We start from the raw sequence: 23288 nt of genomic DNA, 5'->3' as shown, positions 1-23288 counted from the left end.
CAAATGAGATAATTCTAAAGTGCTTACAGTGACTGGCACATAGTAGGTGCTATATAAATATAAGCTAATATTGTTGTTATTAGTTATTGCTTATAAGACCATAGCAAATCATTTAACTTCTTTTGATTTCAGTTGCCACATCTATTAATTTATAGGTTTGATTATATAATCTCTTAAGTAACTGTGGCATAATTGAAAGAATAAAGAAATTTGGACCCCGGAATCTTAAAGTCCATTCTTACTTGTGATGCTAATGCTGCTTCCTTCTGTGTTATGTCAAAGGGTCTCAGGATTATAGATTCAGATCTAAAAGGGAAATTTCAGATCTTCATATCTCTGTCCATCACTCTGTAATGCATGTTAGTCATATGGATTGATTACCTCAAATTCATTCAGTTAGGTTGAATTTGAACACAGGTCTTATTGTAAATGCATCCCTCTTTCTACAATACTTCTTAGAAGTACAGGTTGCTTCGTTTGTAAATTACATCACAGAAAAATTATGAAGATCAAATGAACTAGTACTTTATAAATGTAAATTATGGTAGCTAGCAATGTTGAAAACAATTTCATTTATTCATGCATTTGTTTATACCTCCACAAAACTATTGAACAGGGATTCATTCCGTGCCATCTCTTCTTTCAATTAACCAGAATTGTTGGCACCTCTGACAGCACACCTCAAGGAGTCAATTGGAATGCCTAGGAAAAGCTACCCTTTTTCCCTAAGTCCCACCTCAGCAATCGTGATGACACAAAATTTTTTAAATAATATTTTGTTTCTCCATTTATATATCATGTAAAAACATTTTTAACATTCAGTTCTAAAATTTTGAATTCCAAATCCCTTCCCTCCCATCCTCTCTCTTCACCCCCATCTCTGAAACATAAACAATCCGATACAAATTTTTTATGTGTAATTATATAAAACGTTTTTCATATTCATTTTGTGGAAGAAATCACAAACAAGAAAAAATGAAATATGATATGTTTTGTTCTGAATTCAGACTCCATCAGTTCTTTCTCTTGAGGCAGATGATGACCTTTTTCCATGATGATTCTTGGAGACCGTCTTAGATCACTGTATTACTGAGAATAGCTAGCCCATTTGCACTTATTCAAACAACATTGCTGTTACTGTTTACAATGTTCTTCTGGTTCTGCTCCCTTCACCTTGCATCAGGTCATATAAATCTTTCTAGTGTTTTTCTGAAATCATACTGCTTCTTATAATATAAAATACTTCTAAGAAGTGTGCTAGTTTGTTTCTGGGAGATTTGGAAGTACAAGCTATTTTTAGTTGAGTATCTTTAATTGTCAAAAAGGTTCCTGTCATTTTAAATGAAAACATATTGATTGAATAGCACTATGAACCATTATCTCATGTTTTACATGAATATTCTGGTGATTAATTTCAAGATAATAACGTCTCGTGAAAATATTTGTACTTGGATTTTTTTATTTAAATTTTTTCACAAACCACAAAATTCTAACAGAGAAAAATGAGCATGGAGGAAAGAATCTTCTTTGCCAACCCCATTCAAAATAATCACTTCCTTATTTTTATTTTTTTATTCTGTTTTAAAAACCCAATGAAACAAGCATTTCCATATATAAAAAAGAGAGTATGTAAATTACATAACAAATTATCCTATATGTTTAGCTTTCTTTTCTTCACATATACATAATAATTCCCATCTAAAAATGTTCCAGCCCTTCTCCATATCACTAGTTATCATCAAGGTGGCCAACATGTACAAATAAATTGTCTTTCATATTTCAATTTTCTGTTCACTTCTGGAGGTAACATTCACAGTTTATTCTTCCAGCTTTAATTATGTGCCTATGGATAATGTTCCAAATATTTCACTATTCATTATCTCACATAGTTCTTTCCAAGTTTTTTTTTAAATCAGTCTGTTCATCATTTCTAAGTATACAGTATTACATATAAATCATATACTGTATTTTGTTAAGCTATTCCCCAAAGGGTGAGCGTCTCCTCAGTTTCCAATTCTTTGCCGCCCCAAAGAGAGCTGCAATAAATATAAACATGTGGGTTCTTTTCCTCTTTCCCTTGAATAAATACTTCCTCATATAGCATCTATGCCTCTTCACACTTGCCTCAAGCCCATTTTTCTAGACTTAACACTATTCTCTTTAATACCCAATGTAATTCAGCCATACTGGACTGTTCCTCAAACTCAGCTAACCTTTTACTGTCTTTACCTCCTATGATCTGAATAAATTCTCATTTTCCTGCCAGTTCACTTGCTTATTATTTCTTCAAAGCCCCACTCACATGCCACCTCCTTTAAACTTTCTGTGATTTCCTTCCATTTGGAAATACCCTGTGTTCTTTGCCTATCAAAAGTATCTATCACTTTTTAAATCTCTCTCAATTGCTCTCTTTTTTCTCTGTTTTTACCTCTTTTATTCAATTGAAAATAAATTTTGTTAAGCTTACTAATGCAAACTCTTGTCCTTGGTTCTAGGGAACACAAAGACAAAACTCAAAACAATGCCTGTCTTCAAGAACCTTACATTTTTACTGGGGGGATATCTCGTACAATCAGATAAACATGTGGGTAATGATTCGTGGAGGAGAAAGAGAAAGCAAGAAAGAATTGGGTTATTAAGATAGGCTTCCCATAGGAAGAGATATATGAACTGGATCTTGAAAAAAGGTAGGGATTCTAAGAAGTAGAGATTAAAAATTGAGTTTATTCCCTTTATCAGGGATAGCATATAGACTCTTGTGACTGGAACAGAGAACATGTGCAACAAGCTTGTAAAGGTAGGAAAGAGCCAGAGTGTGAAAGGCTTGATATGTCTAGCTATAGATCATCCATTTCCTGGTCTTCTTGTGCATACAAGAGACTAACTTGTGCTATAATTATTTTTTCTTAGCAACTTATTTTTCTTCTGGATTGTAAATTCATTAAAGTAACGTATTGTATCATTTTATATGTGCATTTTCAGTGATTAACAGTGATTTACACAAAAACATTTGAATGAAAATTTGAATTGAATTGACTGGAAGTGAACTTAATTGATTAATAGCTATATTGCAGTTACTTCTTTTATCTCTTTTAGTGATTTCTTGTGTGACCTTGCCCATGTCACCTAATTTCTCTAGGCTTTACTTTTTAGTCTATAAAATGAGAGACCCAGATGAAGTAATCTCACAGATTCTCCTTCCTTTAGAAATTTCTTGGTTCTATGAATGTATAATGCAGATATGGATTACAAATAAAATCAAAGAGCCCCAGGGGTGTCTTTTTGTTGTTGGGCATATGTCTGCAATGCCATGCATCCCAGTTCCCCTGCTGAGTCTGTGCTTAAGAACTTAGAGGATTTTGAATTGAAAAATTCCAGCTCTCTGGGCACCTCTCAGAGCTGAATTCTTGTCAGTGCCAATCTTAGAAGCTTAGGGGAACCAAGCTGGCAGGGAGAAAGGAAAAGAAAGATGTAATGCACACAATTTCAACTTGCATAACCTTCGGTCTTGGTTAGTTTCCCAGATTTGGAACTGTGATTTAGCACTGCTTCTATTAAAATTTTAAGGGAAAGGAAGTACTAAGTGCGTAGCAATCAGTTATTTTATTGAGAATGTTTGTTTTTAAAGAGAAATCACAATTTCTAAAAATTTATGATAGGATGTTCTTTTGTCTTCTGGTCTAATCTATCCTCTCATTTCTATGAATGCTTTAATTTATACAGGTCAGAGTTTTATGAAAAGGGCTGTTGGTGGTCTCTTGTTTTTCTGAATAACATATTCATTAAATTGGCCCTTCGCATAAGGAGCCTCTTCTTTCTTAGAATTTGATTTTATTTTTAATCATTTGGAAGCTAGATCAAAATTATAAAGAGGTTGCTTACATATATTTATTTATAGAGACCCCAAGTTTAAAGTTAAAATACAGATCAAAGATCACATCGATTATGTTTCAGTGGGCTGTGTTTAATATGGTAGTTCTGCACTTTTTTGGAGCATTTTTAAGCTTATGTTCTCTGAATTGAATCTAAAATATAGGTGCATCTCTTTCTTAGTAGCACCTTTACCTAAAGATTATGCTATTCATTATAATGGAGTAGGTGATAACCATTCAATAATAGCTAACATAACCATTTTAGTTCAGTTAGATAACATTATTATTATTGTTGTTGTTGTTGTTATTTTTGTCATTATTATTATTATCTCAAAGTTCTCTTCATCCTAGGCCTCTCTACATTAGTAAACCTTTGTAGAAAACTACTCAGCCTTTGCAGAAAGGTATTGGAAGGTTTAGCTTGGTATTTTAATAGGCCAAATGCCATCTGTTTCTGCAATTTGTGGCATTTTATCATTGACAACTGTAAGAAAATGATGCAGTCTATTTTGGTGGAGTGGACAGATTTCTGTCCATCTGTGCCCATATTACAACATGTCACTTGTACTTTAGATCTGCATAGCTCTGAGCCAAGATAGATGCCATAGCAAGGTCAAGAGGTGGAGAAGCCTGTCAGCACATTCTGTCTCTAATGATATGACAACTGCAAATTGGTGCTTCAAGCACAGCCCAAAGGCAATCATTATGTGAGGCCTTGAAGCTGAGCTTTCTATAATATCATTTCAAAGAAAAATGTTAACTTTAAATATTTTAAACTATCAGGCAAAGAACCTAATCTATTGCATGTCTCTGATTAGTGTCAGGTTCTTTATTAGGGTGCATCATTACACACATTTTTCCAAAATGTGAAGAGGGTTCTTCAATTTGGTTTTTCTTTTTGTTTTGTATCACGTGGATCATGTGGGAAGAAAGAAGTAGGAGGCCACGTAGCATGCCACAGTGATGCTAATAAAATTGCTTTCACTGAGACCAATTTTTTAAAAAAGAACAAATAGCTTTGAGACTTTAAAAGTTACGTGATGATTAAAATGAAAATGTGTTATTTGTTCCATACTCTGCATAATTGAAGTAGAGGATTGGAAAATGGCCCCTTTTTGTTCAGAACTGAATAATTGTACTTGGAATCTCTATGGTTGCCATAAAACTTTTAGCACAACTAACAAGAAATATTGTCATTTTTTTTTCCCCGTGACCTAAAAGTGCCTATCAAATTGTGGTGGAAGAATTACATCCCCACCGAACCAAGCGAGAAACAGGGGCGATGGAATGCTACCAGGTCCCCATCACCTACCAGAGTGCTATGAGCGGAGGCTCTCCGTATTACTTCGCTGCAGAACTACCCCCAGGGAATCTACCCGAACCTGCTCCGTTTACCGTCGGGGACAACAGAACGTACCAAGGATTTTGGAACCCGCCTCTAGCACCTCGGAAAGGTTACAACATCTACTTTCAGGCCATGAGCAGTGTGGAGAAGGTAAGTGCCTCACCACATTTTCTTTTTCACTGCTCCAAGGAAAAGCCCAGAGGCTTTTTCAAAATGGCAGACATCATTAGACAAAAAGTCATGGTGTACACTGATGCCGTCGCCTCTCCCCGCCACTGCGCATACCTCTATAGCGTGAGGCTGAGGCTCCATGCCAGTCATATTTCACACGGCTCCCGTTTCCTAGTAACTGTTTCTGGTTGAGACTTTAAAAAAAAGCCCACGGTAGCCGTTTCAAATAAAATGATTTAAGCAGTGTGTTTCTGCACCGTCTGTAAATACGTACCATTGTTCTTGCCCCCTTTCTCTGTGGTGGCACACTTCAAAAGATTAAATTTACTGTAGGATAAACAAAATGCGTACTCCTCAGCAGGCTAATAAAATGTTGCAAACTTTTCAGGCGGTATTGGACAAATAGCAAATAACAAGTCAAAATCCACTGATTACAAAGTAATGCACTGCCCGTGGTACATTTGACAGAGCCCATGTAGAAGGCTGCCTCTAGATTGCCCAACCGCTGTGTAGCCAGAAAAGTAGGCCTTTGCATCTCCCTGGTTACCTCCTTCCTTTATCCATTTTGGGCAGGAGTTGTTTTTTGTTGTTTTTTTTCCTCAGTGCCGTTGCTGGGCTTCTATGAATATTGAAGGGAATAACACAAGAGGAAGTTAAATACCACCATGGGTTCTTAGTGTGAAAAGCAACATGGTGTCTCATGCCCCATGCTGTTGTCTTTGAATCACTTTCTCTCTCAAAATGGAAATGTGTTTTTGGAAAGGTGGTGGAGGAAAAATGTATATGAGTGTGTGTGTGTGTGTGTGTGTGTGTGTGTGTGTGTGTGTGTGTGTGNAAAAATGTATGTGTGTGTGTGTGTGTGTGTGTGTGTGTGTGTGTGTGTGTGTGTGTGTGTGTGTTGCTCAGAAATCTAACTGCCAAGTTTTGAAATCCATTTAAGGATTACATTTTTTAGATACGTGTAGCTCAATAGAAAATGAGTGCTTTCAGTTTATAGAGACCCCAAAGGAGTATCTGAGAAATTAGATGAATTCATCCATGATAAGTCTCACTAGATTAAGGAAATTTGACTTTAGTGGTAGTCTTTTAATTGGATGACGGTCATGTGCAGTCATTTACATTCCTATAGTCTCTGTAACAAACTAAAACTTCTTGATAGTTTTTGGATAATTTTTTAATAAAATAATTTCTCTCTAATTTTGGAAAATTTTGGTGCCCAGTGGACAGAAGAAAAAAGGCAACGTAGCCAAAGATGACTTATTATGGAAGAAACTGCTCTCTGTGTTGCATGGCAGTACTGTAAAGGAGAAAAAAATATCTAACTTTCACCTAAAGCGGTGGAAAGTAAAAAGTAAGAAGTCTTTCTTACTCCCTGCCTTGAAGACAGCTACTTGCCCTGATGAAGCAGTGACTAAAGAAATTAATGTTCCATTCGGTTAGAAAATATGATTCTATATTTGAGGGTTTTTTTAACTTTCAAGAGGTGAAAGATAGCAAATTAACTTTTGTGACTTAATCTGTGATATGAGAAGGGGTGTTAATGAATGTCCCTTTCTGTTCAAGGGTTTTCTATATTACTACTTAAAAGCTTTGATAGGAAATTTTCCTTTCTAATTGGTAGTGTGACCATACTGTTGTACATCTAAAGTGTAAAGTTGTGACAATGTACTTCACAGTTATCTTGGCACAGAGTTTTAAAATTGATGTGGTTCACATCAGCAGCAAGGTCAAGGAGTGCTGATGTAGTTAAAAGTGATTGCTTTCAGGAAAGCAAAATCCCTTTAGGTTTTTACTAGAGCCAGAAATAATCTCTTGTTCTCAGTGTGCTATGAAGGCCTCAGGTCAGAACTAAATAAGAATAGTATATTTGTAATTATTGCTTGCTGAAAAAATTTGTTTTGTGTGATTCTGAATATCAAACAATAATCTAAGATTGATTTTGAACAATGCAACTTTTTTTTAATTAAAAAAAAAATTTTTATAACCCTTACCTTGTGTCTTTTTATTGGTTCCAAGGCAGAAGAATGGTAAAGACTAGGCAATGGGGATTAAGTGACTTGCCCAGATCACACAGCTAGGCAGTGTCTGAGGTCAGATTTGAACCCAGAACCTCCCATCTCTAGGCCTGACTCTCATCCACTGAACCACCTAGCTGCCCCGATAATATAACTTTTTTAAGTAAAATGCTTTAGGGAAAATGTTGTCTTTGCTATGTATTAAAATTTCATGCCACCTCAAAGGACTCTTAAAGGTAAGATGTATTAAAGAATGAGAATGAAATTCTGGTTTTTCTTAGACCCTTTCCAATCCCCCAGATACTACAGGTCAAGCTCCCCAGGATGAGGGTATAACCCAATAAGTCATTCCTCTTATTACCATAATTGACAAGCCCCTACTAGTATATTTCCCACTAAAATCACCCAATAAACCTAATTACTTTTTACCAAAGTTATTTATTTAATTGGTATATATATTTTTTAAGACCTGCAAAATATTCCAGGGTTTACTCATAAATATACACAGAATCTATTGAAAAAGTAGACTTAAACTTAGAATTATTTGTAAATTTAGATAGGATACAGACATGTCAAAGGATTACTCACACCTCCAAATATTATATTGCATAGCCTGGAAGTCCTTGCTCTCTGGGAATCCTTACATAGCTCCTGTTAGGTATAGCATCTTTATTGGGAAGGATTATCACCTGGGCCTTGGGATCTGCTTCTTTCTTATAGTCATAACCACTAAACTTATTATCTAAAGCTGACCCTTTCCTCAGGAGACTGTCTCCCCATGTCCGTGGGCACGTCTTTGTTCCTAATTGGATAGTCAGTAGCTCATACAACATGATTGAGAAGGATGGATCACTCCTACCTACTTTCCCTATCCCCCATGCAGATCTTCTTCATAAAACTGCTATGGAGCTGACATTCATCCAAATATTTAAAACCCCAGTGGTGTAGTTAAATTGTTTGCTCAGCCTACTCTGCATTGATCTTCCAAACCCAATCAAAAGATTTCACACCTCATACAGGAATCATAGGCTGCAGATATGTCTTATACATTAAGATTTTTTTCATATATGGTTATATTCTATGGTAACTATAAACTGAGCTGGAGTGGAGAATTACAATTGTGCCCAATACATCTACATGTTTACTCACACACATGCATGTATCTATAAGATATGTATATGTATGGTTTACCTTGATAGAAAGCAGGAATTGTTTCATGTTTGTCTTTATTTCACATGTCCTGGAACACAGTAAGGGCTTAATAAATACTTACTGATTGATGAATAATTCATTTACTGTCTACCTTCACTGTCTCATAATTTTTTCAAGGATTGAGACCCATATCGTGGATAAAAGGGAGTAAATCCCTCACCACCACCATCATAGTTCATATGCTAGGATGCATTGTGTGAAGGAAAATGAATTCAGCGGCCAGATCCAACCTATCTTCCATATCACAAATCTCCATTACCTCCCATATTCTCATTTCAAATCCCCAATAGATTTGGGATACTTTTAGGCTTGGTATTCTACCTTCTCTTGCTGTAGTTCCCACTAAACTATCTCTAATGTATAATCCACTCTCACTCCATTAATACTTCCTCATCTCTTGGAAATACAGTAATTCCTGTTAATCTCTAGAATTTCTTTCTACATTAAAGCATTCACAGGTCCCTGACCAGCTTCCCAGCTACTAAATCAACACATTTCCCAGGCATCCCTGAGGCCACTTCCTAAGTTAGTAAACAGCTTTATTTCTGGCCTCAGACCTTTTTGTTTTTTTATACATAAGAGATCTTACAAAGGAAACATTGACGAGACTTCACAACAGATTGGTTATAAGGAGTGATCAAATGTAAGGAATTGATGATGACACCTAGATTGTGAACCCATATGAATGGGTGCCAGGTTCTACCCTCAACAATAGTAGTGTTATTTTTAAAAATGATAAAGGCTGATATTATGAGGAAAACTAATATTTTATTTAGGCCCATGTTGATAGAATAAATTGACCATGCACCTGTAAAAAATTCAAATTGATGCCTCAGCCATTTTGTTCCATACCTTCCCTACTCCTTTTGCTGCTTCCAAAAAGAGAAAGCCTCAAGCTTCATTGGCCAATACTTAAAGCTTGGCTTTGCGTTTAAGACGTCATCATATCCAAAACAGGAAACCTGTTGCATCATGGAAAATGTAGTCTCAAAGTCCCCCACATGTCCACAGGAAGTTTGTCATATAGCTACATATCTTGAGGCTTAATACTTCTAATGGAACCCCAGTAATTTTAAATAACACATTGCCCCCCTGTGATCCTTTGGGAGACAAGTCTCCCCAATGGATCATGAAAACATAATCAAATTAAAGTTTACAATAATTCAGAGTTAAAAGGGAAACAAAAGGGAGAAAGAACAAAACCAATGTTCGGTGCATTGACAAAAGCCATTTAGGGGGCAGTCCCATTTTCTGGCATAAAATGCCCTTTCAAAATAAATGCATTCAACTCATTCAACTCCCCATAGTTCAAATCAACTGCACCCCAAAGTTCAAATTTGGATCTTCATGATCCAGTGAAGGCTCTTCAGACATCTTCATAGTGTCTTCACCAAACAGGTTTGTTGTCTGGATTCTGGGGAGATGGCAAAATCCTTTTCCTGAAATTTACTCTCAAAAGAATTTAAACTTTACATTGTAGATTATAAAACACATTTCCTTCCAAGAATTATACATTATCCCCCTGAGATTACTCCTAAAGGAGTAAAAAATTAACTTGCATTATAGATTATAATTCAGACATTATGATTATAAAAACTTAACACACACACCCCTGAGGAGAATTTTAAATAACACAGTAGGGAAGTTTGAAAGAGGGAAAATTAGAGAAGAAATATAGTAAGTTTAATTTTAGATAAATTCAGATTAAGATGTTATGGACCATTCAACTTCTGATGTCTAATAGGCAATTGGAGATGCTCACCTGGAGATTAGGGCCAGAGATGTAGATCTGAAATTCATCTTCATAGAGAAGAGCATTGAAATCAAAGAAGTCAAAGAGATCATCAAGTTAAATTAGGATAGATGGAGAAGAGGTCACAGGACACACTCCTACGGGGACACATACCTTTATTGGATATGACCTGTAGACTTACACATAAGCCTTACAAATAAACACAGGTAGATTGTTGAGGCTTTTTTCCCCTAACCTATGCTCAGAGCTGTGAATTTTCTCCTGCTACTGGATATGAAGAAAATGAGACAAAATTCTGCCTTTCATTTACAAATACTTGATGAAGTCCTATTTACAATTTTTATCTCTCTTTTGGTAAAACTTAACTATCTATTGTCATAACTCTAATTTTTGTTGCTTAATATTGGTCTTAAAACTTTTCTTACTTGGTAAGTGGGAAAACCTGAATTGTACATTGATTATTTTCTTTTATTTTTTAATCCCTCCAACAGGAAACTAAAACCCAGTGTGTACGAATAGCTACAAAAGGTAAGAGACACTCTTTCACTCCATTTCTCCTCCAGCTTTAAGGAGAAAGTGCTTTTTTAAGTCAGAATTAATTAAATGTGCCATTTTTATTACACAGCATTTGTAGCACAGCCTAGTTAGAAGAGCCAACAAAGTACTTGAGTATCTTTAACACATAATGATGGCCTACTTTCTACACTTTTGCACTCTTCTAGTGGAATCTTGTTTCAAGAATAGTCAGGATTTAGCCAGAACATGAAACGTTCATTTTGCTTATAAACAGCTGAGGTACTGGGAGAAGCTAGCAAGGGCAGATTAGAAGTGGAGAGTTATTATAAACATAAAAGAGCCATTATCCTTAATGCACATGTGGTCACATTTCAGGGTGTGGAGACAGGTTGATATCTTTATTATAGGGATAATTTCCTAGAAGATACTTTTCTTTTTCTATCCTTCCTTCCTTCCTGACTTTGTTCGTTCGTTCCTTCCTTCTTTCCTGACTTTGTTCCTTCCTTCCTTCCTTCCTTCCTGACTTTTTTCCTTCCTTCCTGACTTTGTCCATTCCTTCCTGACTTTGTTCCTTCCTTTCTCTCTATCTTCCTTTCTCCCTTCTTTCCTTCCTCCTTTCCTCCCTCTCTCCTTCCCATCTTTCTTTCCTTCCTTCCTTCCTTCCTTCCTTCCTTCCTTCCTTCCTTCCTTTCATTTCCTTTCCTTTCCTCTTTTCCCTTTTCTTAAAACTTCTCTGAAAATTAGTAATTCAGGGGGCAGCTGGGTAGCTCAGTGGATTGAGAGCCAGGCCTAGAGATGGGAGGTGCTAGGTTCAAATCTGGCCTCAGACACTTCCCAGCTGTGTGACTCTGTGCAAGTCACTTGATTCCAATTGCCTACCCTTACTACTCTTCTGCCTTGGAGCCAATATACAGTATTGACTCCAAGACAGAAGTTAAGGGTTTAAGGAAAAAAAAAAACTTCAAAGAACACCATAGCAAAAGACCCCCATATCATAGATGTGACAGGACAAATCATGCTGATTTTTTATTACATGGTTTAGTGATGCAATATTATGGCACTCCGTAGTAAGAAAGCAGTTTTGTCTTAGAATGAATACAGAGTTCAGAATGCATAGGATTCTCCTTTACCCATCATATTTATAACCCCTCTTTGCAAAATTATGATTTTTTAGCATCCAGGAGGAAGAAGCATTTAAAAGGTTTTAGCACTAGAAGAAAAAGAAAGGACTATATATACGTTAATACAATAATCCTCAGAGAATTGATGTTATTTGTAGGTGTTGACTGCTGTAATTAAAATTGGACCCATACATGTGAGCAGTAGTTAATCAGTTTGGAGTAAAAATGAATGGCCACATTCTGTTTTTGCTGGCATCTTTCCTTCCATCATTTCCCAAAGTCTTAATCATCAATCTGCTCAATTAAGCCTTTGTGTTTAATTCTTGATTTGTGATGGCAATTAAGGCCATTTCCCCTTGATTTATATAGAATACTGTCTACAGATCTCAAAAGAAAATGGAATAACACTTTGAGAATAAGGAGATTAAGATTCTTTTAATTTTTCACAGAAACAGAGCAATAGGGAAATTATTACAATGGAAGGTATTAGTAAGGAAAAATATCATATTTCATTATCTACTTTAATATAGTTTAGTTTCTATCCCACTATTTTTATTTTGAGTTTTCTTAGGAAGTTTTTTAAAGGGAGCAGACATTAGGGTTTCTACCAGCATTATTTTCCTAAGCTTTGGGCAGAGGCAGAAGCTTGATCAAAGTATTGTCAAATTAACACTGAAGCCTTTAAAGAATCTTTTAAGGTATAGCTAGCTACTAGAACTTTGTTTTTTACAAGTGACAGCTTCAAATGCCCCTGAAATATTTTCAGTTTTCACTGAGTTTTTGTGTTACCTTAGGGAATTTGGTTGGCTTTTTGTGTTCCTTTTCACTAAGAAAATATTTTTATTACCTATGTCTTGGAACCTCATATATTTCATGTCATAGAAGTCTAGTTTAAAGTGTTTGATAGAAAATGTTTTGGTCTGGATGGAGCCCTGGATCTAGTTTCAAAGGAACTGCATGTAGCTCTCAAGACAGCTTATATGAAGGCAGAATTTGGAGTTTCATGGTGGTAATAGTGCTATCAACAGAGAGATAGTGAGGATAGCTGGGTGGCTCAGTGGATTGAGACCAGGCCTAGAGATGAAAAGCCCTAGGTGCAAATCTGGCCTCAGACACTTCCTTGCTGTGTGACCCTGGGTAGGTCACTTGACCCCCATTGCCTAGCCCTTACCACTCTTTGGCTTGGATCGAATACACAGTATTGATTCTAAGATGGAAGGTAAGGGTTTAAAAAAAAAACATATCGAGAAGTAAGGGAGAGGGACATTTTTGAGAGAGATGTAAATAGTTCCCTTTTGGACTTCTTGAATTTGAAGCTCTTGAATGATGCTGATGTCAAGATAATTTTTAAGAGATACATACCTTGCCTATCAGTCAGTACATTTGGTTTTTAAACAAAATGTGATGGGCTTAATCCAGCATACCAAAATATTTATTATGGACAAATCCTAGTCATTGATTCTTTAAGATGATGAAAGGGAAGGAAGGAAGAATCATTGATTAAGTGAGTACTGTGATCTGCTTCCAAATTACCTTTCCAAATTTTGTAACCATTGTTCCCATTTATATACTATATATTCCAGTTACAACTGTTTTCCCCTATTCTCTCTTATGGTTGAACCTCTGCTTATGATATCCTCAGTATAAGGAATGCTCATCTTCCCTTTCTATTCTAATCTCTGTGAAGCCTTCCCTGAATCCAATGGATTAAAGTGATCTCTGGCCTGAAATTCATTGTCTTTTGTTTAGACTTCCCCTTTGTACTAACATTCTGATATTTATCATAATTAATGGCCCTATTTTATTTTACATATGCCATAACCCCATCCCTGCCATTTGCTTATGAGTTCCAGTGTGCTCATGGCTAAGCATAGAATCTTGCAAATCAGAGAATCTCAGCTGGAAAGGATCTTCAGGGTCATCTGGTCCAACCTTTATTTGAACAGCATACCCATTGGATGATTATATCGCCGCTAACTGATGATCTATAGTGATGGAGAACTCATTATTTCCCATGGCTATCTATTCTACCCTTGGCATAGTGCCTCATACATAATAATATAGAAAAGGAAACATTCTGACAATCAAAGTTAGAATGTTTCCTTTTCTATAGATCTAATTTCTCTATCTCTACAACTTTCATTTATTCCTACAGATCTGGTCTTTGATAGCAAGCAGAAAAGTCTCACCCATCTTTCAGTTAGCCAATACACAAGAAACATTTATTAAGCACTTATTATGTGTGAGACACTGTGCTAAGGACCAGTAATGCAAAGAAAGGCAAAAACCCTCTCTGCCTTCACCGAGCTTCCATTCTAATAGGGGAGACAACATGCAAATAAATATGCACAAACAAGATATATGCAGGATTAATTGAAGATCATCTCCAGTTGGTTGAATGGACTAAAGATTATGGAGGCCCAGGAAAGCTTTCTTATATAATTTGTAACTCCTGGAATTTGAAGGCATCAAGAAAGGCTGGGAAATAGAAATGAGGAGAGTTCCAAGCATGAGAGACAGTCAGTGAAAAGGCAAGCAACTTTTGACACATATGAGTTATTTATTTCGTTTGTATGTGTTTTTTTTCCCAAACAAAATGGCCATTGAGTTTCTTGTATATATGGAAGGCAGGGTGAAGCAGTGGACAGAGCACTGAGCTTTGAGTTATGATGATCTAAGTTCAAGTTCCACTTTAGATTGTTGCTAGCTTTAAGACATTGGACAAGACAGTTAATCTCTCTGAGCCTCAGTTTCTCCATCCACAAAATTGGAGTTACTATTAATACTATTTACCTCACAAGGTTGGCATGAGATTCAAAGCAGATAATGTATGTGAATGCTTTGCAAGTTCTTAAGCATACTATAGGTGTTTGTGTATCAGTTGTGATTTCTATTACATTCTCTTCCCCATTCGACTGTGATGTCCTTGAGAAAGGGACTCTCTTTTGCCTTTCCTTGTATCCCTAGCCCTTAGCACAGTGCCTGGCATATAATAGGCACTGAACAAATATTTATTGACTGATCAACTATTATATGACATGGTTTTCATTTCTCTCACCTTCTACCTCCAGTGTGTCAGTGTCCCTCCTCAAATGTGGCATGCTTAAAACTGAACAAATATGATCTGAACAGAGCATAGTACATCAGCTCTTCTGCTTCCTTCTGTGGTACAATACACTTTTATTAACTAGAGCTTAACTTTTTTAAATTTTCAAATCATTGTCCTGATTTAAACTCAGTTTGTTAAACTGGACCTTTTTGTTATGAACTGTTTCCTAACAATCCCTCTTCCATCTTGTATCCATGCCATTGACTTTGGAATAGAATTATAGGACTTTTCTAATACAATGTCCAGCAGCTGTCTTTTTTTTTTTGTACGTGAAAAACTAAGAATGATCATTACATGTTTTTAAAGTTCTGTTGTATTTTAAAATGTAGAATCTATTTTAGCTCATTGGACTAGTCGATCCTTGGGCCAATAATTTGCTGACCTCTATGACTAAGGCATGGTTTCAGTTTTTTAATGCAACTAGTTCCTACAGTGGGAATCCCTGGCTAACAAAATAATAATACACTCCTTAATTTGCATAAAGTTTTACATTTATCCCTATTAACTATAATATTATGAGGTTTGGTACATTGGTGTAGTCTGTCAAGTTTTGTTTTGTTTTGTTTTGTTGGCTCCCAATTATGCCAAACAGCATGTTAGCCTTCTTTCCTTCCTTTATGTCAGAAAATTCAGTAAATGTGTTACCTATACCTGTATTAAAGTCATAAAATATGTGTGTATACAGAGAACAATATATAACCCTATATATTCAATAATATATATTATATATGAGCATGTATATATAGAAAGACATACTTATATAGATATGTATTATGTGTGTGTGTCACCTTAACTCACCACAGCTCATAACTTTTAAATTCAAGAGATCCATCCTTTCACCTTCCACAACCCAACTCCCCGTGCTGGGATTATAGGTATGTACAACCTGCCTGGTGGGTTACTATTTTTGGATATCTTTGGATACAGATTGTCATGGTCCGATGTACTCTTTAATTGTATCTAGTTGTACTTTCTTACCTTCCTCTCACTTGACCTTAGTTTCAGTAAACACATATTAATTGTTTGTTGAGTCAAATTACATTCCTAATTAGCCCCTATTCTGTAGTTTCCCCGAATACTTTCACCATTTTATTTCCCACTTCACAAAATTTTGTTTTCTTTTTAAATGTTTATATATTAATAGAAAAATTAAGTAACTCTTACATTATTCATTAAGTCTAACCCAACTATTCTAAGACCAATTATGTAAATAATCCTAATTAATATTCATAATTACATTTCCTGAAAATTAAATAAAACCATTTGCAGATGATATAGTTGAAGCCATTATTTAAGTTTATAATGTTTACTCTAATGGTATTTTTCCCACATAGATTCTAAACTACCATATGGTAAAGATCCTTCCTCATCCAAATCAGTAACCATGTCACTTCTAAATATTTCATTTTAATTATTACTATATAATAATTATAATAATTATTAATTATTGATAATTCATATTATTTTAATAACTTGAAAGTAATAATAGCAGTAATCATGTAACTACCATTTACACAGTGGTTGCTATTTGCCAAATTCTTTACAATTATTTTATTTGATCCTCACAACAATTCTTGGAAGTAGGAGCTGTTTTTATCCCCATTTTGCAGATCAGCAAACTGAAGCAAAGAGAGGTTTAAATTCTTGCCCAGGGACACCTTGCTAGTAAGTGTCTGAGACTGGGTTTGGACTCACGTCTTCCTGACTCTAGACCCTATGCCCTATCAGCTGTGCCATCTAGGTGCCCCCAAACTAAAACATAGCTTAATTGCATGCATAATTTTATTCAAATCATGTTTTTTCCCCATTGGTGTATGTGTTCTATCCCTAGTACTTGAATTCACCGAATCCGAATATTTGTTAGCTTAAAATGAAACACAGTTGAGTTGAATCTCTCTCAACACCTTAATCACGATTACTGTTATGACTTTCTTCTACAGCTGCTTTGGGCCACTGGAACTCACAATTCAATGTGAAGAGTCTATTCAAGTGATTGAATCCAAATTAAGGAGTGTGGTGACAGATCGGAGCAGAGGCTCCAAGGGGAAGGCTAACCATTACCTTTTATCATTACTGAGATCTCGGGTGTTAGGTTCTTATGTTAAATGATGAAAACTATCATTAAACATCAGAAGAATGACACAGAGAGGTGGCAGGTGCTCGAGCTGTTATTTGGTAGCAAGTTACAATTTAACCTTATAGTGAATTGGGTCAGATTTCATCCTGCAAGATATGAGCCCCTGGATGTGTTAGGACGTGTTACCTTCCCTTTCAGGGAATTAGATTACTTTAGGGATAGGAAATATCAGAAGGATGTCATTTTTAGCTTTTACAATATGCTTTTGATTAATTATATTACATGATAATTGAAACTGGAGCCTAGCACTGCAGTGACTAAACCTACAGGGTCAGTTTCCCATTCGCACAGTTGATTCCTTTCCTGCTTCCTGATGTACAGCACACCTGGTACCGTGAATATGGATTCTATATTCTTGCTGATTGCACCAGAAGTTTGTTACAGAATGTGAAGAAACTGACTTCCTCTTAATATAGTGCTTTTTCTAGTATTCCCAGCTATCTCCCCTTGTTCAGGTGTTTTATCATAATCATAAAATAGAAATATAAGATAAAGATAATTTGTGTTTATAAATATAAAGACATATAAAATAAAATGGAGTCCCATTTGCCCCTATACTAAAATTGGACCAGGAGATTTTTAGAATATGGAAAAACGCAGTGAGGTATATCTGTCTTGCTACTGGACAGACAAAAGAGGAAAGGCATATATTATTAACTAGGCATATTTGTATTATACATTTAGTTTTGAAAAATTATGTGTGTACATTCCCCTCCACAACAACCTCCTGGATTTACTTCTTTTCTCCTCTTTTGAGTCAGCTAGGTGTCAAAGTAGGGAGAACACTAGGCTTAGAGTGAGGAAACCCTGAGTTTAAATCCAGCCTCAGACACAGACAGCTATTGGTTTTGAAAACTTAAACTTTGTTTGCTTCACTTTCCTCAGCTGTAAAATGAACTTAGCAACACCACCCTCCTTATAGGCTTGTCGAGAAACTTAAACAAGATAATATTTTTAAGTGCTTAACAAAGAATATAAATAAATACTTATTCCATTCCTCCTTCCTTTTTGATGTGGAATTTTGAAAACTTTAAATCTGGGAGACATAGTCTGCATCTTGAAATAGAAAGTGATATAATAATCATACCAAGTTATTATTGATAGAACAACTAAGCAAATATTTTCCCAAAATACAAGTTTGACTATGTGACTACTCTCCTACTCAGGTATTATCAGTGCTACTCATTGATCCCAAGATAAATTACAAATTCTTCGGCCAAGCATTTTATTTTTTTTTTTAACCCTTACCTACTATCTTGGAGTCAATACTTTGTATTGACTCCAAGGCAGAAGATTGGTAAGGGCTAGGCAATGGGGGTTAAGTGACTTGCCCAGGGTCACACAGCTAGGAAGTGTCAGAGGTCAGATTTGAACCTAGGACCTCCTGTCTCTAGGCCTGGCTCTCAATCCACTGAGCCACCCAGCTGCCCCCCAGCTGGGCATTTTAAACCTGCCTCAAGTCCACATTTTTATACATATCTCATATTATTCTCTTTCATATACTCTACATCCCATCTAAACTGGACCCTCCAGACCCCAGACCTGGCAATATTTTTTCTACCTTTTATGTAGGCTGTGCCCTATGTATGGAATGCATACTTTTCCACTTCTGTTTCTTGGAATCCTGGACTGCCATCAGGGATTAGTTTGGATTCCACTACCTATTGGAATCATCTCTGGTCTCCCTAAGTGCTTTAGGGCTGTCTCCTTCAGATTATTTTACCTTTACTTACCTATGTGCTGGTTTCCTAACACATACCCCCACACATCAATAAAATAGAAGTTTCCAAAGTTCTGGGAATGGTTTTGTTTTATCTTTGTATCTACTCAGTGATTTCCTTTTAAAAGGCAGTTAATAAATGTTTTAAGTGAATTGAATGGACTCTAATAGAGGGAGATGACATAAACTATATGATATCTAAACTGTGCCAGAATTTCTATTATCATATTCAAAACTGATGATGTTGTAAATTTTAAGGTACTTTGTGCTTTCAGGCCAGTATTACTGAGAAGTTAAAGTGATCAGAAACAAGTAGGTTAAAGTCAAATGCAAGGTGGTACAATTACAAGGGGTGAAAAAAACCACAAAGAGCATAATTATACCATGAAAAAATGCCAGTCAACATCATATGTCTGGTAGAAATTGGTGTAGGTAGCACACCGTAATTGCAGGTCTCCACATGACCCAAATTCTCTAGGTCACCAAGGGATTAAAGAAAGAGCCTGGATCAAAAAGTAGTCTCAGGTAATTGATGTTGAAGGATCAGTTCTTATCTCCACATTCAACAGATCTTTGCAAAAGGTGGCTGACAAAAAGCAATGATTGCTTACTTAGCCCAGTCTCTCTGACGACTAAGAAATATAAGATCTCCTGAAAATATGATCCTGATATTATGTTAAAGTGACTATGGGAAGATTCTAGCTAGATTATTAATTCCTAGAATTGGGTTGGCAGTGGGTTAAAGTATCTTCCATCTCTAACATCACTGAGTTGCATTGCAATGAAGAGAATAGAGCATGAATTTTATGATCCTCTTCTCCCAACCTCTCAAGCCAATAGATACCAGCACTGGGCTGATTTGGGCACTGTTATGAGGACAATCCAAAATTTCCCAGAGGCTTCTTTCATTATCTTTGAATCTTATTCTCCAGGTAAAAAGTGTAGTTAACCAGTTAACTTGCAAACTTCCTCAATTTGGGGATAACATTTAGCTGGGGAAAGAAGATCCCAATGCCAGGTGGCCTTATTTTTATTTTTTATCCCTTGCTTTAAGCAATGAAATATTTGCTAGACAATGGTGTGTGTGTGTGTATTTATAAATACATATATGTTATATGTATATGCATACACATGTATACACACATACATATATACACATTTGTGTGTGTGTGTTCTATATGACAGTCCAGAAGATGATAAATTGTAGAGGTAACACATTAATCTTTTTTAGATTATTCAGAAACTTTGTAGAAATATGCAATCAGATCTAGGCTCCAAAACATGGGAAAGATTAAGAGATTAATGCAAATAATCCAAGTCAACAACATTTATTAAACACTTCACCATGTGCCAAGCACTGTGCTAAGATCTAGGATGGAAAAAAGGGGAAATCAGTCAATTATAAGGTCTATAAAAAATGAGCTATGAACATTTTAACTACTAGCATAGAAGGAAAAAAAGCAAATCACTTTTACAGAGTATTTGGCAATATATGTTGTTTAAAGGGTTTTCTCACAGAAAATTCCTTACACTGTTAAAGCCACATTAAAGAGTTGAACAACAAAAATAGGATGGAGAATGACCAGCTGCTATTTATCTCCCCTCAGAGTAAAATGAGAAGACAGTAAATCATATTGAGATTTTTATCTAGTTCAATAAAACTTTTGCAAAATCATTAAAAAAAAACTCAAAAGAAAATCACCCATTATTGGATATATTTGCCTTTACATTTTTATACTTGCTCACACTTTGATCTGATCTAATGGTCCCTTGAAGGCTTGTAAAGTAATTTTCATGTCTCTCCTTAAATACATTCTCATTTGTACATCTTTTCCATTACTGGTCCACATGCATACCTTATCTCTCCATCTGTCCTGCCTGAATATTTTCTCCAGAACATGAAAGGAGAGGTAGTCAGTTGAATATGCATCTGAAAGAATTTAAGAAGTACCAAAGATATAAAGAGATGGGTAGAATAAAGTATGTTGCTGTTGTTGTATAGTCATTTTTCAGTTGTTGAAATAAAGTATTACTAACTGGTTTTAAAAAAAATGATCATTAAGGAAACCAAAGTTGAAGAAGAATGGCAGAAGTTTGGGAAGAAAAAGAAGCAGACTTGGAGGTGAGGATGTGTGTAAAAGAAATTGAAATGATTCCATTCTTCCTCAGTCTTGCCTCTTGAAATGTTCCTTTACTAGCTCTGGCTATATATTTCTGTAGGTTGACTCTTTCATCTCAAAATTGCTCTAACATAAAGCCAGGCCAAGCATTGAAAAGATAGAAAAGAAAGAAAAAGCAGTAACAGTTTGGATAAGCAAACTTTGGAGGTATTGGAGAACAATTTCCATTTTCAAAAAAAAAAAAAGGTAGAAGGTAGAGACTTATCAAAAAGAATTGGCATGGTATCTACCCTACTTTGTTCCAGTTTACCTGGAGCCTTGCTTCAGGGGAAGAAGATTTTCATGAATTCATTAAAGGACAAAGTTATTCTTTAGGGTACTTGCCAGGTACACTCAAAGAGAACTTAAGAATACAAGGTAAATTGGAAAAAGTAGTTAGTGAGTAACAATGACTGATGAAAAGAAGAACTTGAAAATCTAAAATAATAATGAAATGATAGTAAAAAAACAAAATAGTCTAAGGAACATATGATGAGCAATTATTTTTAACATTTTTAAACAGAAAAAGTTATTTTAAAAATCAGTGTTGCAAGGGAATATTCCTGCCAGTTTAGTTGAAGCTAAACTTGAAGTTTAAAAAATGCTTATTCTGCTTCTAAATTTTTTTGTCATTGCAAATTTTAAAATGACATGGATAAGATCTTGATGTAGCTTTTATTCAGGATATAGAAAATTAGAATAGTGCTCTTTGTATAAATAGGGGCAAATGTTCCCCTGGATTCTCTAAATATAATTCTATCTCAGTTTTCTGGCATGTACAGTGTACCTGTCCTCCTTTTATGGTCAAGAATCCTTATACTTCCATTTAGTTCCCACTTAGTATAGCATTATACTTGGTGATGTAAGGATGGGGGAATGGGACAAAAAGAGCCAGAAGAAGGCTGTTGGTGACAGTTATTGATAGTTGGGACCAGAGAGGATTCTGGGAGGCTTCAGAGGAGGAAAGAGGAAAGGAGGGAGTTCCGGGGGAGGACTGAGAGAAGGAGGAGGAAAACATCTCAGCTCGAATACAGTCCTGAGGGCTTCCTGAGGATCTTTCTTTGGACACTGAAACCCCGATTCCCTGGTCAAAGATTCCATCGCTTCTTACCAGCAATACTTCAATCATAGAGTTAGCTAAGTATCTGGACTCCATTTTGGGAGCGATCTCTTAGGCTCCTTCTCTCATTACCCAACCTTGCTGAGAGACCTTTTCTGGTCTAACTTGCAATTATAGAGAAGCATAGAAATAGAAAAAGAAGGAGAAGGAAGGGAGGTACTTAGGAGTGGGAACCCCAAAGGTTCTCACCTGAGTGACAGACCCGATAGAAATAGGGAAGAAGGCACCCCAAAATCTCTGCTCTTCACCCCTTTCCCCAGCCCCTGAATTGCAAATAATAAAAGCCATTCTTTAGTCAGATAGCATTCCAGAGTGTCTGAGAGACAACAAGGGAGAGGGGAGCCACAGCTTAGTCTGCCTGCCTCCATCTTGAAGCCAGGCCACCTGCTGTGAAGTTGGCTCACTTCGGAGGAGGCTTGTGTGAACCTCGCCCTTAATCAGAATCAGATTGGGGTCCCCCATACCTCATCTTATAGGGAAGCCTCGCCCCCAAATCCTGTGGGGCAGCAAGTCTATCCAGGTCACTCAGTTTCGGGGTTACACCCCCTCAAAGTCTCCCAGTGTATAATTGACAGGAGGGGAGAGCTAGAAGAGAGTCTCACCCCTCATAGACTCTCTCTCTTTCTCCCTTTTTCATAACTTTGGTGGCTGGCTCTCGTTATTATTATAGTGATTCACAAAATGTATTGATAGAATTCCTACACCCTGAGGTTTTGCCATCCAGACAGGTTAACACTAAGAATAGACCTATTTACTGATGATGGCACCATGTTAAGTCATTGTACCTATCCAAGCTTAAGTTTCCTCATGTCTCGAATTGAGATAATAATCACCCATATGGTTATATGACTAATACTGGTAGGATATTCACCTGAATAAATATTAACAAGTTAAATAAATGATGTTTTAATGTGAGATAGAAATAATGCATGTGGTAAGATGGCAAATTAAGAACAGTTATGGCAGTGAGTTGTAGGCTTGGCATGAAGAAGTGTTTGTTGTCTCTTCCCACTAGGCAGGCAGGTCTTTATTAATGAA

At 36.1% G+C, this 23288-nt stretch overlaps 1 protein-coding gene across 6 annotated transcripts in view; it reads left to right on the top strand.

The window, feature by feature from the left end:
- PTPRK (protein tyrosine phosphatase receptor type K) overlaps nucleotides 1–23288 on the top strand; it is a 733127-nt gene that overhangs the window by 595776 nt on the left and 114063 nt on the right. For all 6 annotated transcript variants that reach the window (XM_044676955.1, XM_044676950.1, XM_044676951.1 and 3 more), the window contains exons 12-13: nucleotides 5094–5367; nucleotides 10860–10896. In XM_044676955.1, the coding sequence (XP_044532890.1) occupies nucleotides 5094–5367; nucleotides 10860–10896 (311 nt within the window). The remainder of the gene's footprint in view (nucleotides 1–5093; nucleotides 5368–10859; nucleotides 10897–23288) is intronic.

This window comes from Gracilinanus agilis, chromosome 4, assembly GCF_016433145.1.
Source record: "Gracilinanus agilis isolate LMUSP501 chromosome 4, AgileGrace, whole genome shotgun sequence".
NCBI lineage: Eukaryota > Metazoa > Chordata > Mammalia > Didelphimorphia > Didelphidae > Gracilinanus > Gracilinanus agilis.
The sequence above is the reverse complement of the archived record's forward strand: the minus strand, read 5'-3'. Positions and strand labels throughout refer to the sequence as shown.